General features: G+C 41.2%; 1 protein-coding gene and 1 long non-coding RNA gene across 3 annotated transcripts in view; one reads left to right on the top strand and one right to left on the bottom strand.

Annotated features, from left to right (window-relative positions):
• Positions 1 to 10,656, top strand: part of Tp63 (tumor protein p63) — an 89,707-nt gene extending 79,051 nt beyond the window's left edge. For both annotated transcript variants that reach the window (XM_059276911.1, XM_059276910.1), the window contains exons 9-12: positions 2,021 to 2,178; positions 4,213 to 4,357; positions 5,609 to 5,702; positions 8,443 to 10,656. In XM_059276911.1, the coding sequence (XP_059132894.1) occupies positions 2,021 to 2,178; positions 4,213 to 4,357; positions 5,609 to 5,702; positions 8,443 to 8,739 (694 nt within the window). In that variant the 3' untranslated portion in view covers positions 8,740 to 10,656. The remainder of the gene's footprint in view (positions 1 to 2,020; positions 2,179 to 4,212; positions 4,358 to 5,608; positions 5,703 to 8,442) is intronic.
• On the bottom strand, positions 1,393 to 4,439 carry LOC131922185 (uncharacterized). The gene is made up of 3 exons (XR_009382232.1): positions 4,335 to 4,439; positions 3,284 to 3,418; positions 1,393 to 2,066 (listed from the first exon to the last, which is right to left on the bottom strand). It is a non-coding gene; the product is annotated as an uncharacterized LOC131922185 (long non-coding RNA).
• Positions 10,657 to 20,037: the final 9,381 nt, after the last annotated feature.

Here is a 20,037-nt window from a genome sequence, read left to right as displayed (position 1 = left end):
TTTCAAGTTAACTGTCCTATCTGTATCTGGAACCTGGGTGACTAACTCTTAGCTACATTATGGCTGCCCAAGACAGGTGGAGAAGCAGCAGCTGCTAATACCTTCCTACTATTTTACTCTGTGCTTCCCTGGACTGAGTTATGGACTTTCTGAATATGCCGACTACCCATCAGGTTCCTGGAACACAGCGGCTGTGTGGACTCAGAATTGCTTGGTAGCTGGTAGATTCCCTTTACATAGTCATTGCTCCTTGCCTACTTGGGCCTTTTACATTTATCTTAGTATTTCAACAATTTCTTGATCCTGCAAACTTGTTACCCACCATCATTTTGTTTCTGGGGGCATGTCCCCAGAAAACAAAAAAAAATTCAAGGGCTAAGTACCAGGAGACTCATTTCTATTCTCAATCCATTCATCTAGCAGTGGGAACTGGGCATTTGGGCATTTTGTTTTCTTAGAGTTTCATATTCACTCATTCTTCAAACATTAATGATACTTATCTGTTCACCATGGGCTTCCATACTGTGGCAGGACATGCCCCATAGCCGTGGCAATCATTCAAACATGGGTGAAAGTCAGCCAGGTATCCTGAGGTGTTTCATAACTGGGGGAGGAGGAGAAATTTATTACATGATGCCTGTTCGTACCACTTGAAAAGGGCTAAAGAGAACAAAAAGTAATGGTCCAATCCTCATAGTTTACATAAATAACTGTAGAGTATATTGTTTGCTTTACCCTGGCTAGTGCTCTGCACTAATATAGAAACCAGGCTTCCTGCTTTTAGTAACTATGGGGAATTCAGTGTATCTTCAAAAATTGCCTAAAGTATAAATATTTAAGGCCATCGTTTAATTTTTTTTAATTTTACAAAGTATTCGATATTGATATCCCTCACAAACACATATGAAAATAAAACACACATAAAAAATTTAAATATGTCTTTTAATATATCTATGAGAATATGGGTGTGGTAGAAAGGAGGCAAATCAGAACAAAGCAAAATTGATTAGTTGTTTGATGAATTGTAAAGGAGAGCTTTTCCCACCATAGGTTAGAAACGCACTCAAAGCAAAATCCCCATTCTACAGTCAGCAATTCCTCACTGTACAGTCTCTACAGCTGGTCCTTATTAGCTCCTCTTCAGTTTTTATCTCAGCCCTATAATGAGTGAGGGATTGTTATCCCTGTTAGAGTCACTACTCTGTGAGCCTCTAAAAGAGGAAAAACATTGTGGTTCAAATTTCCTCCTACTAACAGTGTATCTCAGACAGCAAGGGTGCGTGGCTATATCTATTGATTACATGGCTATAGCTTTTATATAACTACTAGATTTGTACACACACACACACACACACACACACACACACACACACACATACACACACACACACACAAGACTTATAGAAAATCAACACCACAGTGGCTTGGATTCTAAGGTTCTCCCACATAGAACTGCTCTTGGCATGCACTGGGTGTTCTCACAGCTCATCTTAGCTGAGGAAGTGTATTTATATCTTGGGGGTATTTGTGGGACATTAGGGTGTGCTGTCAAATGCCTCCAATGATTGACTCTTTCGGGTATTTTCTGTGCATCCCAAATGGCTTGGAAGGTTGTAAATGGAAGGCTTCGTTTGCAAACTGAGTTTAGTGTTTTTCTGGTCTTTATCAGCCTGTGTGCCTCGCTCAGTTCTTTCCTCTCTTTCCTGGTTATTAAGACTTATTTAAGTTGAAAAACAAGAGAAAGAAAGAAAATGGAGGAAGCAATAGAAGAAAAGAAGTGTGTATATATTTCCTCTCACAAATGAGATGTTAAACACTCTATATGTACTGTCCAGAAAACAATGATTTTTGTGACGGCTTTGCAGTCCCTCCCTGGTTAGGACTCTAGGTCATTAACCATGAGGAGTATCTGGTACATACATAGTTCAAGGCCAGGTTTTAATCCCAGACCTGTTGGAAATGACTGGTCCTGCCTTTCGGTGTCCCACGTTGACCATCATTCCCATGTTTGTGTTCCTAGGACCTCGATGCAGTCTCAGTCTTCATATGGTAACAGCTCCCCACCTCTGAACAAAATGAACAGCATGAACAAGCTGCCTTCCGTGAGCCAGCTTATCAACCCACAGCAGCGCAACGCCCTCACCCCTACCACCATGCCGGAGGGCATGGGAGCCAACAGTAAGCATCTCTCTCTTGAGCTGCCAAAGGATGAACAGGGCTAGTACAGGAGAAGATGCTTTAGGATAGCCAAAAATGTTCTTCCCTAAGCTAAGTGCCATAGAGCCAGAGGGGACCACAGTTGGCTGACTCGGCTTTCACAGTTAACTTCGCATTCTTGAGGTATGGGTTTCATCACCAAACACCCTAATAGAGACAGATGTGGGGTGAGGATCTTCCCTCAGGAGGGATAAGGATCTCTGAGACGAGAACAGTTCACTTTCTGCCAGCCTGGACGGAGACTCACCACTGAGCACCTCCAACACAGTCTAAAAGAAGTACAGCTGAGGTGATGGGAAGAGTGTGATGTGCTAGACAGAAAGCAGTGTAACAACTGATCCTCCTCTGGACTCGTGCAAAATTAGCTGTGCAACTGCAAACAAATTAGTTCTTTGCTCTGCTGCTCTCTGTCTCTAAAATGATCACCCCACACATTTAGCATTTTACTTCATTCCATATGCCGTAAGCAGGGAATCAATCCATAACAGTTTCCCCTTTATTTCTGTACACATACAAATTCCTCATAGTAACAAGGCATAGATATAAAATACAGTGCAAAATAGATGATAATTGGCACGTAGCTTTTCTATAAACAGATTTACTTTGTTATAAGTAAGTCTAGCAAACGGGATGCAGACACTTGAATGAAATAAAGAATAGTAAGAATGTAGAAGGATAAATAATATCAGGAATAGAGAGAATGCATAGTTGCTAAAATTCCCACTTAATGAAAAAAACAAGGACCTACCATCTAGTCCTTCAAAATCCCGAATGATTGGGACCAAACCTTTGGGCTTCCTTTTCTTTGGAAAGCCCAGCCAATCTGAAAGAAGCTGAGGGAACCTGTTGAGTTTTCAGTGTGAAGTAGCATGACAACAGGGACTTTACAACAGACTGCTCTCTCCTGGTAATCCTCCCTGAGGTCCCAAACCTGACAGTGCAAAGAGAAGCCACCCAATGTGATTTTCTTTCTTGTAACATAATTAAAATATCCCTGCTTGTTCAAAGGACAAGATAGTGGTGGCAACAGCAGCGTTTTACATTTACACGACTTTCAGTCATTTACATTTCATTTCTAGTACACAGTTCTCTGATGCACTCAGAGAAGTCTGTCGGGAAGTAGATGAAGAAGCTTCAGGACTGTGCTTTGCAGCTGACTGCATCACAGCAGGGGTCTTTCCCTGAGCCACTCTTCTGGTTACTAAAGCAGATGCAAATTATATTCTAATGTTCTAGATAAATTATTGCCCTAGTTTTTGACCAGAAAGCAAAATTTGTTTCATAAATTTTATTAGTACTAAACTTTTTTTTTTTTTTTGAGTAGGGGGCAGTGTCAGTGAATGCTTGAAGCTCATGGTTTTGAAAAATGCCCAAAGTGTTGGTGATATCGGTGAATTCAAGTGGATTGTGTAGCAGAGGTAGAATCTAGAATTGTGTTTTTTCTCACTAGGCATAAAGTTCCCAAACGAATACCATAGTAAGTCCTCCTGTTTCCAAACAGACCTTATGGACACGCATTGGTTAACGTTTCTCTCGGTATAAGCTTTTGGGCATCTCACTGTACCAGGAAGTGTGCTATGTCTGCGGGGACAGAAACAGTGATAACAGCTAGTCTGTGTGCTACAGGAGATGAGTGCAGCAAGAGAAACTGAAATATAGCCATGCTGGACAGTAGAAGGAGAAAAACATATCAACTTAGGAGAAAAGAACAATTAGAAGAAAAAAAAAAATGGGTGAGAAGAGAGTCCAAAGAGAACAAAGGTCCAGAAAGCTCTAATTAGTTTGGAGTTCTGATTCTATTCTGCTGGACTAGGCATAGAGTGTGTGAAGGGATAGAGAGAAATTAGGCCACCCCTCCCCACAAAAACGAACAAACAAAAACAAAACAAAACACCCCATGGCTTTCTGGTAACACTCAACAAGGCAAGCTAGACCCCTGGGACGCTGGGAAATGATAACCTAGTAACCCTTTCTGTTCCTCCTGCTTCTGTTCAGTTCCTATGATGGGCACTCACATGCCGATGGCTGGAGACATGAATGGACTCAGCCCCACCCAAGCCCTCCCTCCCCCGCTCTCCATGCCCTCCACCTCCCACTGCACCCCCCCACCTCCGTACCCCACAGATTGCAGCATTGTCAGGTGAGTGCACACACCCCGGGCTCTGGGGGCCGGGCCTAGGCGTCTGTGGGTGGTGGGGGGACACTGGCGAAGCTGGTAAGACGGTTGAGAAGAAAGGACGCTGTCTCGTGACTTCAGGAAGTAGAGTGTGATCCACAGGGTGGCGAGCATAGCTCTATCGAGAATGCCTCCAACCAGTGTGGGGAAAGTGAAAACGTGTGTATGTATGCACACAGGTTTCAGACCCATTTCACGGTCTTCGTTTATTCCCTTCTCCTGCCTCCTGTTTTTATAGGTCAGTTGTGGCCCATAAGTTGGTGCTCAGGGCTGGGTTTCCCCAAAGGGACATAAACTGGCTATCCTGCTCCCTTTCCTGCTCTCTAGGCCTCATAGCTCTTAGCCACCATGGGACCATAATTTTGGAGTTGGATGTCTATAAAAAAAAAAGTTTTAATATTAGCAAAAATCTGTAATTTGAAGAACCTCTGCCACTCTGCTGGGAAGTGGGGCCACTATAGAGAAGACAGTTTCCTGTGGACAGACACTAACAAAATGTAAAAGGTGTTTCTCACAGAGGCACAAGCAGCTCCATGTTCCATGCTTAGGGCATGTCCTCTGCTTCCAGGGAAGCATACATTGATCCTTTGGCTGCTGGTAGAGTAGGTTTTGTCCGTGTGTAATTTTAGCCACAGAGATGGTGTGCTACATGGCTTAGCTCGGCAGACGTTGACCCTGGGATGATAGTGACATCACCAATCTCAGGCTAGCACCACAAAGAGGAATATCTGTGTTTTAAGGACATACATTAAGAAGTATTGATATTCTAGAGTACTAGCCTCCAATGTTTTAACTGTCTAAAGCATTCTAAGAAGCCCACAAACACTAAGTAGTAAATATAGAGATTCCCAATTTGATGTGATGATCCAGGAGGCAAGGGGTCTGGGGACCTGACCACTGAACCCTGCGCCTGTACCCCCTGCGATGGCTCCTGCTGCATTTGTACAAAACCTTAGGCTACCTCAGATCACCAACTGAAAAATCACCGCCTTCTAGAATGCTTACACTTGATTTTTGTCGTCAGTTTACCTAAAGTTCGAGTTTCTAACAGTCCTCAAACCTCAAACCTAAGGCCCCCACATACTTCCTTGGCCCCCAGTCTCTTATGCAAGGCATCCAAGGGCAAAATGTTGGGTTTTCCTTTACCTCGCCAATGCAGTTGGGGTGAACTTTCTTTTTCTGTTTCCTCCTTCCTCTTCCCTCCTCCCTCTGCAGTTTCTTAGCAAGGTTGGGCTGTTCATCATGTCTGGACTATTTCACGACCCAGGGGCTGACCACCATCTATCAGATTGAGCATTACTCCATGGATGTAAGTAACTGTTAGACTTTTCTCTACAGTAAAATTTCTTCATTTTTTCCGCCTCCGGGACATACACCTTGTAGTTCCATCCACGCTCGTTTTAAACTTTGTTTTAATTCTGATGAAACTATAACCCTGTCAGAAAAATTCTCTAGGTTAGAAGCTCAGCAATCACTAAGCCTGATTGTTAAGCTGTGGCTTGTTGCACCCAAGTGTGTACAAATGGGAAAGAAAGTATTGAATGTGTACAATCAAGACATTTTAGTCTTAAGACAGGTGGCTGAAACCAAGTAACTGGGAGGCTGAAGCAGGAGGATTACCTCAGCTCAGAAGTTTGCAACCTGCTTAGGCAGCATAGTGAGGCTTGTCAAAGACTGGTTAAAATGTTCTCATTAGTCAATTTCAATCACCAAGGAGGAGAGCAAGGAGATAGTGTGATTCTCATTTATACATACAGAGAAATGACAAAACTGTCGTTGGCCATGATGAGTTGATGGTGGAATCATAAAGATAAGCCTGGCCATAAATCTCTAGCCTGTGACCCTCTTCACTGGCCTATCCCACCTATCCTTAAAGTAGGGCTTTAAGGATGAGTCAACTGTGCCTTTCAGTACCGTATGATCCTGCATTCATTTGTAAATCTGTCAGCCCAACTCCTTGCCCCTATCATCAGGAATGATTACTGGCCATAAGTTTGAGTCCTGGGCATGGATTTTAGTAGGAATGACATTCGAGGCTGTCACTTTGCCTCTCTGGGCCTCAGTTAACCCCTCTCGTTTGGATAGTCTTTAAAACAAGCTGTATGTGATGGAACATTCTCGTGCTTTCCACCCCATTTCCTGGGCTTCTGTGACGTGGGAGCTACTTCGTTTGCATTTTCAGCGACCTGATCCTCCTCCTCCCTCCTCAGCTGCCTTCTGCTGCTCTCTTTGGCATTTGCTACCCTCTGTTCTAGCTTCCAGATGGCACTTTGGACTGATGGGAAGAGATGGTCTCTGCCTCTGCTGCTGCTTCTGTGGTAGGGACTCCTTCCCTCCTTGAGCACCGATGCTAGAGATGCCCCTGCGGCATGAGAATGCCCCAGCCCTATAGAGCAGCGTATACCATGCTGCCTTACGCCCATCCCTCCCAACTCCAAAAGTCACCCCTGGTAAAAACTTATAAAGAACACTTTGAGTAAGTTTTAACCGGACTTGGATTGCCTTAAAACCACGTTTCTCCGTGGATGAAAACAGAGCAGGCCTGTATTTGAGAAACACCTGTAGTGGAGTCCTATGTGGTGGAACAGGGAGTCCGATGCTTCCCTAGGTCTTTACATAATATTTAGTTATAGACTTGGCCCCTGTGGGGAGCTCCAGGATTCTCCTGCAGCCATTAATGTTCACAGGTGCTTCCCGCAAATCTTTCTCTGTTGGTGTCGCCTGGTAGTGGTGCTGAGATTACAAAGAATCTTGGGCTCATTCAGAGTTTCAGAGGTATAAAGAATGCAAGAAGTAATAGGGCATGCTAACTTAATCTATTTGTGGACTGTCTTCTTTACAATGTTTTCTTCTACTACAGAAGAAGTTAGGGTAGCTGTGATGGTCTGAAACCCATATAATGAGACAATATGACAGCATGGTGCAGATTTCTGAGTTGGGAAATTTTGGAAAGCTACTTGATTTTCTCATCTTCCCCTCAGCATCTTTGTGCTCATTTCTGGAAACAGACACCTCTTGTGTCTTTGCAGTAGTCTGTTATTTTAGTGTCCCTTTCTGGTAGAGAATTTGAATACAGTGGGTATCTTCAGAGGCAAAACTGAGTTCATAATATAAATGATAAACATTATAGTGCGTGTTTTCGAATTTATATGACATCATACCCACACTTGCCTATGAGCCCATAGTATCTAAAATGCAAAGAAGCAATTGTACCCAATGCATCCAAGTAGGACAACTAAGATCAGGTTCCATCTGCCAAGCTTCTTCCTGCCCACCTTGCTGCTTTGTTGAATTGAAACATATTAAACAAACTAGGGCCAATAAATGCAAGACATGGACCACACCTACTTAAGACTCTGGTCCCTCCCATAGTGCATAGACACAACCACTGTGCATGTTGATGTATTTTATCTACACACCATAAGACTTTTTGGTCCATAGGATAATTTGAGGCTCAAAAACTCTTCCTAATTTCACAATTTATTTACCTTGTTATATAACTTCAAGGCTTGTTAACCTAATCTTCCATTTTTTTCTATCCATAAAATAGCTAAAATAATAGACAGCACTAATTTCAGGATTAAATAGGATTATGAATATAAACTAAACAGTTTGGTGCTTGGCACATAGGAAACTCTCAATCCCTATTAGAAATCTTTCCCTTCCTCCCCCACTGTTAGTGACACTCCATTAATACCTTTCTTCTGGTGGCTAAAGCCCTATAGATTGGATTCATGGAGAATCTTACATTTCTTCTTGAGATTTTTTGCTCTCTTATTTAACTACTGTCTACACTATTTTACACATGGAGAAGTTGAGGTCAATGAAGAACAAGTGAATTGTCCATACCACATGTAACACAGCAGGGTCCTACCTGTGTTCTCAGTAACAACATATGGAAGACTGTCAGAAAGCTAATTTTATTTGCCAAGTTAGTGATAATAAATTCAGATCATTTAAGCCAAATTACCAAGGAATGAAAAACAGCATGTGATAAAAGTCTAGGTGTCTGCCTTCTAATAATGCCTGGCCTCCTTCCTGTTGCACAGGATTTGGCAAGTCTGAAGATCCCTGAGCAGTTCCGACATGCCATCTGGAAGGGCATCCTGGACCACAGGCAGCTGCACGACTTCTCCTCACCCCCGCATCTCCTGAGGACCCCAAGCGGCGCCTCTACAGTCAGTGTGGGATCCAGTGAGACCCGTGGTGAACGCGTGATTGATGCTGTGCGCTTTACTCTCCGCCAGACCATCTCTTTCCCACCCCGTGATGAATGGAATGACTTCAACTTTGACATGGATTCCCGTCGCAACAAACAGCAGCGGATCAAAGAGGAAGGGGAATGAGCGGCCATTGCTGGGCTCTTTGCGTCTTCTTCCACCTCCCAGCCCCAACAGGGCACATCTGCTTGATCTTCAAAGCATTCTTGCTAGCTCTTCTGATTTTCCTTCTCAGTCTGGTTTCTAAAGGGACGGAGAAGTAAGAGGCGGCCTGTCGCCTAAAGTCTGACCTGTTACTTGATTCTGATTCTGGCTTTAAGCCTTCCAAACTCTTGCTTGTAGGATGCGTTGTCATTGCTAGATAGAAGTTAGCAAAGAAGCAGCGGGTCTCTTTAAGCAGTGGAGAACTCTCATTGACTTTTATAAAGCATTTTCAGCCTTATAGTCTAAGACTATATATATATAAATATAAATATATAAATATACAATATATATTTTGGGTGGGGGCATTGAGTATTGTTTAAATGTAATTTAATGGAAATTGAGTTGCACTTATCAACTTCTTTGAAATTTGTTTGTTTTGGATGACTGATCTGTACCCCCTTACTCAGGGGTATCATGTATGGTGACAGATATCTAGAGTTGAGTGGTCTATGTGAGTAACAGTGATGTACAGGTCCTCTTGGTTCTTTGGATGTTTAGCGTTTAGCATTTAGCACATCAAACCTATGGATACATCCAGCGTGTTTACCATTGCTCACTATGAGGTAAAGCTGTATATATGTACACAGTTTTCTCTGTCAGTATATTTTATGTTACTGGTGTCCATCCCAGTTAGGCTGATTCACTCTGTGGCTATTACAAGCAAAATTTCATGTTCACTTTGTCACATGTTATAGGAAAGGACAATCTCTCCTGCTTTTGTTTGAGAATGAGGAATGCAGTTTATTCTGGAAATTCTTAAATGGCCCAAGTCAGCCATTCCAAATATCTGATGGGATATAGCCAAATATAGCAATGGCCCCTTGAAATTTAAGGCCCAACACTCTAGTATTTATTAGGAAAATATTTGCTGCCATTAGAGTAGCCTTAAAAGTAAATTTCCCTACTAGGCTGATCAAGTAAAATACACATTCACTGCTTTTGTAAGAATTTAGGCCAATTAGTCAGGATGAGTGGAAATTAAATAGTTTTTATGGGAAGTTGTAGTACCTATTAGGAATATTCAGGATAAACAAGCATGACTCAAAAATACTGAATCTCCACTAAAAAAGAAAGATGTCCCATCAAACTATGAATTTACATTCCTTTTGAAGCATGGAGTGATGCTTGGGAAATACACCTTTTAAGGACTTTCCTATCCATAAGACACTGCATGCAGAGACTAGTTTACCTCTCTTCAAGGCCTAAAATAAGAGTAGTGGGTTGGAAAATCCAAACTTAGGCATGCAGTTTTCATGTGCCATGAGCTGGGCTACTGTTATTTTCTTCTGAACTACCAAAGCTCCATTGCTTTGGAAAGCAGGCTTGAAGATCCAGTTTTCCACCCAGCTCCTTCCAGGCTATGCGTAGACACAGAAATGTCCACAAATCAAGGAAAACGCTTTTCACTAAAACTGTTTAAGGCACACCAACACAGACTTGTTTTCCACTTTGTGAAAGTACGCAGCAGTTAGTGTTCCTCCTAGATGCTTTGGAAACATTTTGAGACAAATCTCTTTCTTCCGGATCTAAAACTTGTGTTATGTATATGCTAATGAGCTCTACAACCCTCCCATCTATTTTGGTAAAGGGCTGCCATTCATTGTGCATGAGAACTCATTTTTATTTTAAAGTGCAAATGGGCAAATACGCCTCTGAAATGTAATGTATGGATTTCACCAGAAAATCTTATATTGTGTATGTGCGTGTGTGAAATTGCATACTATGCTGTTTTTGCTTGTTTTGGTTTTCTCTTTGGGATAGTTGGGTTTTCCAGAACCACAGCTGAAACTTTTTTGTTGTTACTGTTTTTCTATTTTTTTTTTTTTTTTTTTTTTGCAAAAAAATGCCATTTAGTGAGAATACAGTGTCAAATACGACATGATACCTTAATTGTAAGATGGGGGGAAGGGAAAGTTGTTTTTTAATTTTTTTAATTTTGTATGCTAAAGAGAATGAGTCCTTAATTTCAACCTTTTGTTGTGTTTAAATAATGATAAACATTATTAATTTCTGTAACAAGCTCACAGCTTTGCAAATTCAATAGGTGGAGAATGAAGTTATGTCTTGGCCAGGTCAGGAAGACAAGTGGCTTCCTGGGTATTGTGAGCATTTGGGCTGTTTTAGCACTGTTAGGGTGGCACTGGGGACTCTGAGGCATTTCAGCACTATTTAGGTGGCACTAGGAACTCTGAAATTTCTGTACTGTATCTGATGATTTTGGCATTGGCCATTAGCCATAGGTAGGCACAGTTCCTCTCCTCACACCGGTGTTGAGGTGTGTGAGCAGCCAAGGCTGCGGTGAAAGGTGTGGAGAACAGATGTCTGCTCGATGACTCACTGGAGAATGGGATTCCTTTGCTTGGGGATGAAGTGAAGAGGAGAGAAAGTGGGATGCTCTTTCTTCATCAATTTAGCTTTTGTTTGCTTGATTTTCCCCCAAATATATATGTGGGATGTTGAATATGAAAAATATGTGGGTTTTTTATTTTTATAATTGTACAAAAATAAGCAAATGTCAAATGTTTTATATACTTTATTAATGTTTTTTCAAAATGTACTTTCTTATAGACATGATACTTTTTTTACGGCTTCAGTTGCTTGTCTTTTGGTATTTTGTGTTCCGGGCTATGGTGAGCCTGAGGCAAATCTATAAGCCACTTTTGTTTGCCAGGACATGCAATAAAATTTGAAAATAAATGAAAATACATTAAGAAAATGTGGGTTTTTCTTTGTGTGTGTGTGTGTGTGTGTGTCCATCCTTTCAACCTCTGACTTTATTTCTCTTACTATAGAAGAGGAAGAAATACTTCACTTGAGGTCAAAAAGAGTTTGCTATCCAAGAAAGGATGAGACTGTAGCATGTCCTAAGTTTATTTTATTTTTTGACTTTTTTAAAATTGAAAATAGATTTTACCTTTCATACAATATATTCTGATCATGATTTCCTTTCCTTAATCTTGTTCCAGATCCTCCCCACCTACCCAACTCTATACCTTCTTTCCTTTCTCACTCTCTTTAGAAAACAGGCAGGAAAAATGCAGATAACTCACACACAGAAAACCCATAAAAACACAACATTTGAAACCATAACATTTAAGCAAAAGACTTATAAGGTTAAAAAAAAGCCCAGAGAAAGCATTAACGAAACACACAAACAAAATCTCCCAAACTACCATACCCTTGAGTGTGTATGGCATCAGCAGTCTGCTGCTAGGCATGGGGTCTGTCACTGAGTGGGGTTTGTATACCGAGTGAGACTCCATTAAAGAAACATACTTTTTCCTTGGAAAGTGGTTGTCAACTGGAGACAGCATTTTGATTAGGGATGGGAGATCATGTCCACCGACAACCCTCAGAGATGGGGCTCTATCTGGCTTGGACCTGTGCAATTGCTGCACCTGCTTCCATAGGCTCTGCAAGTTCCTCTGTGCATCAGCCCTGTTGTCTGGAAGGCCTTGTGTCTTTGGTGTCTTCCATCCCACTGGCTCTTCCAATCTTTCCACCTTCTCTTCCCTGAGCTCTAAGGGAAGAAGCTTCATGGAGACATCCCATTTAGGACTCAGTGTCCCAAGGTCTCTCACTCTTTGCACATTGTCCAGTTGTCTCTGTTTTTTTTCCATCTACTGTAGGAGGAAACTTCTCTGATGATGGCTGAGCAAGAGTTATGTCCTAATTTTAACTAAATGACTGTCCCATGGTGCTTAAATAGCCTCCTTAACACAGAAGGAATGCTGGGTAGGTCACCCTGGTTGTGTGAGGAGACACAGTGAAGACAGTGGCCTCTGAGGGGGACAGACTGGACAATACCTTTCCATTAGGTACATCAATTATCCATTAAAACAAATGCTCTCCAACAAAATGGTCTAATGAATTTTATTAAATCGAAAACTTTATCCTCTTGTAGACTGAACTAGAATGGCATGAAAATAACAACCAAAATATATCAAGAACTTTGCAGACTATTCAGTGTATATGTGAAGGACAACATGTCATGTGATGAATATAATTACGAAAACATAGTCAAGGAAGATGAATCTTACATTATTTACTGAAAACTGGTGATAGTTGCTCTAAAATAAAGAAATTGGTTTGGTAGCATGCATATGAGAAAGAACTCAACTGTGCAAATGACTTGTGCTTGATATACACCACAGAATATTGGACTCCTTTGTTTGTTGAAAAGTTACAGAGAACCAAATTTATTTTCTTCCAATTGTCAGAGGATCTCTTAAACACTTTACAAACTAAAGTAGACTCTGGAACTTTAATGATCTTCTCATTTCATATCTTGAAAAATTTTCTATGATTTGGCATTCTAGAAACTGTCTTATTCTTATCAATAAATTTAATACCTTCCCCCTCCAAAAGCTAATAATGTTTTTCTTTCTTTTATTTTGAGACTATAATATAATCACATCATTTCTCCCTTCCTGTTTCTTCCTTCAAACCCTCCCATATACCCCCTTTCTTTCTTTCTTCCAAAATCATGGCCTCTATTTTCAGTAAGTCTCACCAACATGTCTTTTAAAATAAAATAACGAAAGCATTCTAGACTGTGCCTGCCATTTAATGTGGTATCCGCTAGCTATGTGTGACTACTGAGCCTTTAAATGGAGCTCATCAAAACGGAGATCACAAGTGCAAAATACACATGCACTTCCAGCGATTTAGAATAAAAATGAATGAAAACAATTTTCCATCATTTTGTGTTGATTACATGTTGAGAAGATAGTATCTTAGAATTACATGTTGAAAAGATAATCTTGAGTTAAATTTCTTTAATTTTAAAAGTTCCCTTTTTAGATGCCTTCACACATTTAAAATAATATGACACTTATTGTAGCACTATTGTATTAACTACCATACCAAATGGCACAGTAAGAACACAGAAGGAAGATGACATAAATATACTATTACATACTTGCATAGTTTTGTACAGTGGTACCCATAAATATTATATCACCTTTAAAGAAGGCTTAGAGTAATACAATGTATAATACCTCTGCAGTCAGAATTTTATGTTCTAAATGATACAAAGATTAAAATAGTCAAAAGGTAGTTCAAGCTTGTTAAACTAAAAGAAAAATGTAGCATGATGGTGAAATTGTTCACATAAGTTAGTCTACAGACTGAGTCTTCACCCCTGATGTGCTAAATAGAACATGATGGTGAAATTGTTCACATAAGTTAGTCTACAGACTTGAGTCTTCACCCCTGATGCCCTCAATTTAGTTTCTCAAGCACAAAGTTCAGTGGATAAACAATTTATATATCTGGATAAAAATGACAACTTCAATGAGCGGTGGCAGCACATACCTTTAATCCCAGCACTCAGGAGGCAGAGGCAGGCAGATCTCTGAGTTCAAGGCCAGCCTGGTCTACAGAGTGAGTTTCAGGACAGCCAGGGCTACACAGAGAAACCCTGTCTCGAAAAACAAAATGACAACTTCATTCAGAGGGTCATTTGAGAGGAAGAATTTTACCATGTAGTATCTTTACAACAAAAGCCTGGTCATCCCAATTTTGTAGCAGATGTGGTAGTATTTTCTCGCCTCTAATGATTCCTGGAGACCAAATATTATGACATACTTCACAAGTACACAAATGCTAACAAAAGAATCTGCCAAAAGTCATTGGAAATAAGCAAATGATATGAAATTTAACTCAAACGAAAAGTCTGACTAGTGTTTGTAAATCCAAAATTTCAAATATTTTGAAAGCAAAGGACATGAACACCCACCTCTTCCAAACAATTAGAATCTATAAATTGTTCCCAAAATGTCTTTGGTATTTTGGATTTTCATGATACAAATATAAGAGATACAGTCAAAAGCAACAAAACCCAAGAATACCCACAAAATTATATGAAATTCCTATTCATAAGGCAAATACGTTCCACATTGTATGCCAGCTCACAAGCAGTTTATTACATTTAGATCGAGAAAATAGAAAAATAAATGACCAAATCTATTTTGAGTTTGTTTTCTACTATTTCTTTAATCTTCCTGTTTCATTCATAAGATTACTAAAATGTGTGAGAGCCAGCGGACACAGGAAACCTGCTGAGAGATTGTTTCCCCTAGAAATGATGGGGAAGCACCACTGGGATACCTCAGCAAGCATGGCTGTGCAACAAAGCCCTCAACACAGACGGGGCCAGCGGACAGGCTAACGGGAAGGGGGAGAATGTGGTGGGATGTTTTGATGGCATTCTGACAATAAAGTTTGCTTTGAATCAGAGGGCAGAGTTAGCTGCTAGCCGACCAAAATTAACCATAGAGGTTTCGGAGAACTGAGGACCAATAGACAGGATGTAGTAAGGCAGGGCTGAGAGAGGATCTCAGCCTTTTGGATGGAAGATAGGAGGGCTTCTCTGCCTCCTCCTCTCTGATCATTCAGGTTCTTATCCTGGTATTTGACTCTCAATTTTTTGTTGATAAAGAATCGTTAGATAAACACATCAGGAAAATCTCACTGGACAAAGAACTATAGCCAACTGAGGAATGCTGAAAGCAAGAAAATTAGTTTTCTTTAGAAGCGAGTCCCTTAACTGGCTATCCAATACCAAGTGGTCAGCCCTGGAATCATATAGTTTCAAGTATCTCTAAATGGACTCAGCTGGTTGTATGTATGCTCTTGCGTGTGTGTGTGTGTGTGTATACATATATATGTATATATACACACACACACATATGTGTGTGTGTAGATATATAAAATACATGACATATGTAACAATAGTACAAAAAGAAGCCTTGTATTTGAGAAGGAGCAAGGAGAAATGGGAGGGGCTGCAGGGAGGAAAGAGAAGGAAGGAAATGATATAATTATATTTTAACTTTTTAAAAAAGTACTAAAATATGAAAACTAGAAATAGTTAAAGCCAGAAAATAACGAATGATGATAGCTCTTGTTATGACTTAATTAACATTAATAGTTATGAGCACCAAAAGCCGAATTTTGACAAAATCTGCTTGAGCTATCTAACTTTTTCATAGGATTTCTGAGATGCAAGGCTATGTTTTAGCTTTTAGGTGCTGCGGTTTCATTAGCTAATATGACAACACAGCAATCCTAGTCGGTAACTAATTCTTGATGGTACGGTAAGGTTATGTGAGAAAGGACGGCACAGGAATAGTGGTACACACCAGACTTGGAGAATGTAGCCGGAATCTTGAGCTGAGCAGCCACAGATCAACACATGTGGTGCTCAGTCGCCTTGTAAACGCTTTTTCTCATTCGTGTCTGCAGTTCTCTGAGTAGGTGTTCTAAGACACAGGACGTGTGCATCCTAAGTATACCGTTCCTAGCACTTGCTCTCTACCTGAAGAAGATGTAGCACCCACTACCACTTTTCTGAACTGGATTGACACTATGCAATTTTTAAGAGTTATTAAGTTATGCTGATTAGTGAATTTGCATAGGTAAATGCAGTAGCAATCTGGAAGGCACACAGGACTAAAGGAGGCTGGTTAGTCAGATGAGATGCTTAAAATCTGTAAGACGTGAGGAGCCTTGAACCCATAACTTGTCATTATTTCAGTAATATCTTTTTGGAAGTTAACTAAAGGATGACATTTAAAAAAATCAGCAATAACAAAGTTAAACTATTGTGACCAATCAGAGTCCTACAATGTAATCTGAACTCAGTATAGATTTTAAGCATCTGGAAAACTCATTCTTTCTCCAGAGAAAATAGATGTTAAATTGGTATAGTTCAGATGTGCGGAGTTCATCCGTTTAGAGCAGTGTTTTCAGAGTCCTGTTGGGTGTGTCTTTGAAATTTATGAGATTTGTAACTCCCCACACTAAGTCCAAACCTGTGTTTGTGCCAAGTGGGTGGCAAGTACTGGCAGGAGAACTTCCCTTTCATGGTTTTTATCAGAATTCTCAACCTAGGACCTCAGAGGACCAGCATTTTGTAATTCAAATAAAGGTTAGATATAGAGAGACAAGGAACAGGGAAGTGCTTTCAAGTCGAGAGAGCGGAAATCAGAATAACAGGAAATAAAGAACACAGTAAGCACATAACTCACCCGAGATTTGCTCTCTGGCTTGGGAATGACATTGCCTTTTCTTTCAGATAAATTGGGATGATTTTATGTCAATATTTCTAAACGCGTGATGCTACCTCCTATTAGTTGATCATTGTGCACTTGGGTTTTTTAACCAAGTTCCCGCCAACTGATCTAAAAGTCCCCCAAACTTGTCATTGCCTTCCTAAAATTACACTGTCTTATTAATAATTAAACCTAAAGAAAGTGCTGGAGAGCACTGTTGAATGCTTAGAATGCTGGATGCGGGAATTTTAAAAGAATGAGAGAAAAAGAACACCAAGGACCAACCTATTGCCAGATTCTGGACAGTGAAATGAGTAGAAAATTCTGTTGTGTTACTTTGTGTAGCCTCCGGCCAAAGACATTTTGGAAATAATCAGAAAGTTTGTTTTCAGAATCGTGGAATCTGGTGGCATCTGGCACCAACTCATTTGGTAGATGAGAGAGATTAAAGGCTGGTGTTTTGGAAATATCTATAGGAGAAATCAGAAAAGATTGAGTGTGTACAATTTACTCTTCACTACCTTTGGGATAAGGACACCTCTATGTTCCTCTCTCCTCTCTCTCTCTCTCTCTCTCTCTCTCTCTCTCTCTCTCTCTCTCTCTCTCTCTCTCTCTCTCTCGCTTCCTCAAGCCCCTAAAAGTATTGTCACCCCAACTAATTTACTTCTAAACAGCACAGAGTCAGTAAAAGTTTAGAGAAATTTGCTTTGCACCATTCCAATTTCCTGTTGCCCCTCTTTCTCTCTGAAGAAGACACCCATGTTATATTCCGTTCTCCCTCAAACCTGATGTTCCTAGCTTAGTGGTGTTGCCCTTCGGTGGATTTGGTGGCTTGAGCAAAAGCATATTTGCATGTTACTGTGGCTCAAAACTAATCTTAAAGATAGCTGCCTGCCACGTCATCTTTATGAACACCCACCCTCAGGTCCATGACACCTTCAAGAGTCACATGTAAGGCAAGGAGCTGTTTCTAAGGCGGGTCTTGCCCAAGGCTCAGAAGGTACCATGCTGTCCGAAGGCTGTCTAGTGTTCAGACAGCGTTGAGCAATCAGTGGAAGTTCTGTCTCCTCAGAGAGTGCCAGCTTCTTCCCTAGTATAATATCCTATTCATCAGAAAGCGGCTTGGCTGGCTGGCTCCTCTGTCTTTCATCTCCTTAGCCTCATTACTTCTTGTCCTGCAGTACAATACCACACTCTTTGCTCATCATCACAGCCTCGATAACACTTTGACCTCCCTTGGTGAGGGTGGCAGGAGAGTGAAGGCCTGGTCTCTCCCATGGTTGTAATGCATTCTTTCCCTCCCTGAGGAAAAGAGCTCTGCTGTCTCTTGACTGAAAGATGATTTTCTTCCAGACTGCCCTCCAATTATCTCCAGTGTGTTTGTGTAATAGTCGCTCTCCTCACGTTGAATGGAATGGGTGTATTCATGATGAGGAAATCGGGGATGATGCATGTCGGTAAGTGTGAGAAAACGATGCATAGATTGAGCTAAGCAACGGCTTGTGCATTCGTGGCGTCACGTGGTCTTGGTGCTCTTTGCATTTCCTGTCAAAAACATGACTCAGCGTCTCACACTGCGCAAAGCATTTTGGGAATTCGGTGTCGAGAAACACACAGCTCTATGATTGTAGAAAGCCGGATCCACGAAGAACTTAGGAATCAGGCTCATTGCATCGAGTAGGAAATTGAGCCCTGGGGAGGAATGAGAACGTACAGAGTTTCACAGGAAGGAAATTTGCAAACAGTTCCTAGTAAACCAGCTGACCTGTATCTTCCCTTTCCATTTCAGTGCAACCCCTCCTTGACCTCTCCTTGCCAGAAGACTCTCTTCCAGGCCACAGCGCTTCTGCTGTTCCCCTCTCTTAGCGGAACGTGTCAAGGAAGACTTCGCAGTACTGCTTACGAGTGCTTACACACGGCTCACTGATTTCCATCCTCATGCCCATTTTAGCTACAGACACTTGTGGCCTGAAGAACTCTAGAACTCACAGTAGGAGCTCTTGGAACTATGTGTGGATTTTAGGCTCTTATATGCATTGCCTCCTGTTGCCTCTGCCAGTCGATTTGATTTTTTTTTTTTGCTTCTGAATGTAAAACAGAATGCAGAATGTTCATTCTTTGTGCTGGGATAAATAATGAGCAACATTCTAGACTGCACCTGGAGAAAACATGCCCCCCCCCTCCAACCCTCGTGTGAGTTAGCCAATGCCTTTTCCTGTCTGTCAGTGAATTCCTTTGGGAAAACTTTGCTACCCCTGGGCTGAAGTAGCAGCACTCCTGATTGAAGCCTGGAATCTTGTAGGGCAGTTGTTCTCAACCTGTGGGTCGAGACCCCTTCACCAACCAACATGCACATTATGACTCATAACAGTAGCAAAGCTGCAATCACGAGACAACAACAAAAATAATCATATGGTGTGTGTGTGTGGGGGGGGGTGTCACCACAACACGAGAACTGTGCTAAAGGGTCCCAGCATTAGGAAGGTTGAGAACCACTGCATAGTGGAATTAGGAGAAGGGTCTTTCCCAGGAGACATTCTGCTGGAGCCTGGGGAAGCTGGGCTTCATGCTTGTGTTGCATACTAATCGAGTGATCAGTATCAAAGGGAACAGAAATACGTGCTGCATGGCAGGATAGTGAGACCTTGTGTTTTGCAGTCTGACCCCCTAATCCCACTCCAGTTTCACAAAGCTGAGAACTTAGAAGTGGTTTTTGAAATTCTCTTTGGCCAGCTTGTTTCTTGGGTAAATGGAGAGCGCTGTGGTATATGAAACGTTGTTCTGAGATCTATATTAAAATACCTATAAAGCACTTAAAATATATCTAAAATATGCTCAGCACTTTTATGTTATTATTATTATTATTATTATTATTATTATTATTATTATTATAGTGTGTGTGTGTGTGTGTGATATGTAAGTGGGGATGTGTGCATGCCGTAGCGTGTGTATAGAAGTCAGAGGAAAACTTGGTGGAGTAAGTTCTCTCCTTCTATCTTTACAGACATTCCATGGACTGAACTGAAGTCATGGAGCTGTCACAACAAGCTGTCCATCTGCTCAGCATCTCACTGACCTTTGTTTTCAGTTTTAGTGAGGAGACTTCAGTCTTCCTACCACAGGTAACACCTGGCAGCCTACCAGGTTAAAGCTCATCTCTGCT

The sequence above is a fragment of the Peromyscus eremicus genome, chromosome 12 (assembly GCF_949786415.1).
Source record: "Peromyscus eremicus chromosome 12, PerEre_H2_v1, whole genome shotgun sequence".
In the NCBI taxonomy this organism is placed as follows: Eukaryota; Metazoa; Chordata; class Mammalia; order Rodentia; family Cricetidae; genus Peromyscus; species Peromyscus eremicus.
This window is presented reverse-complemented; position numbering and strand designations above follow the sequence as displayed.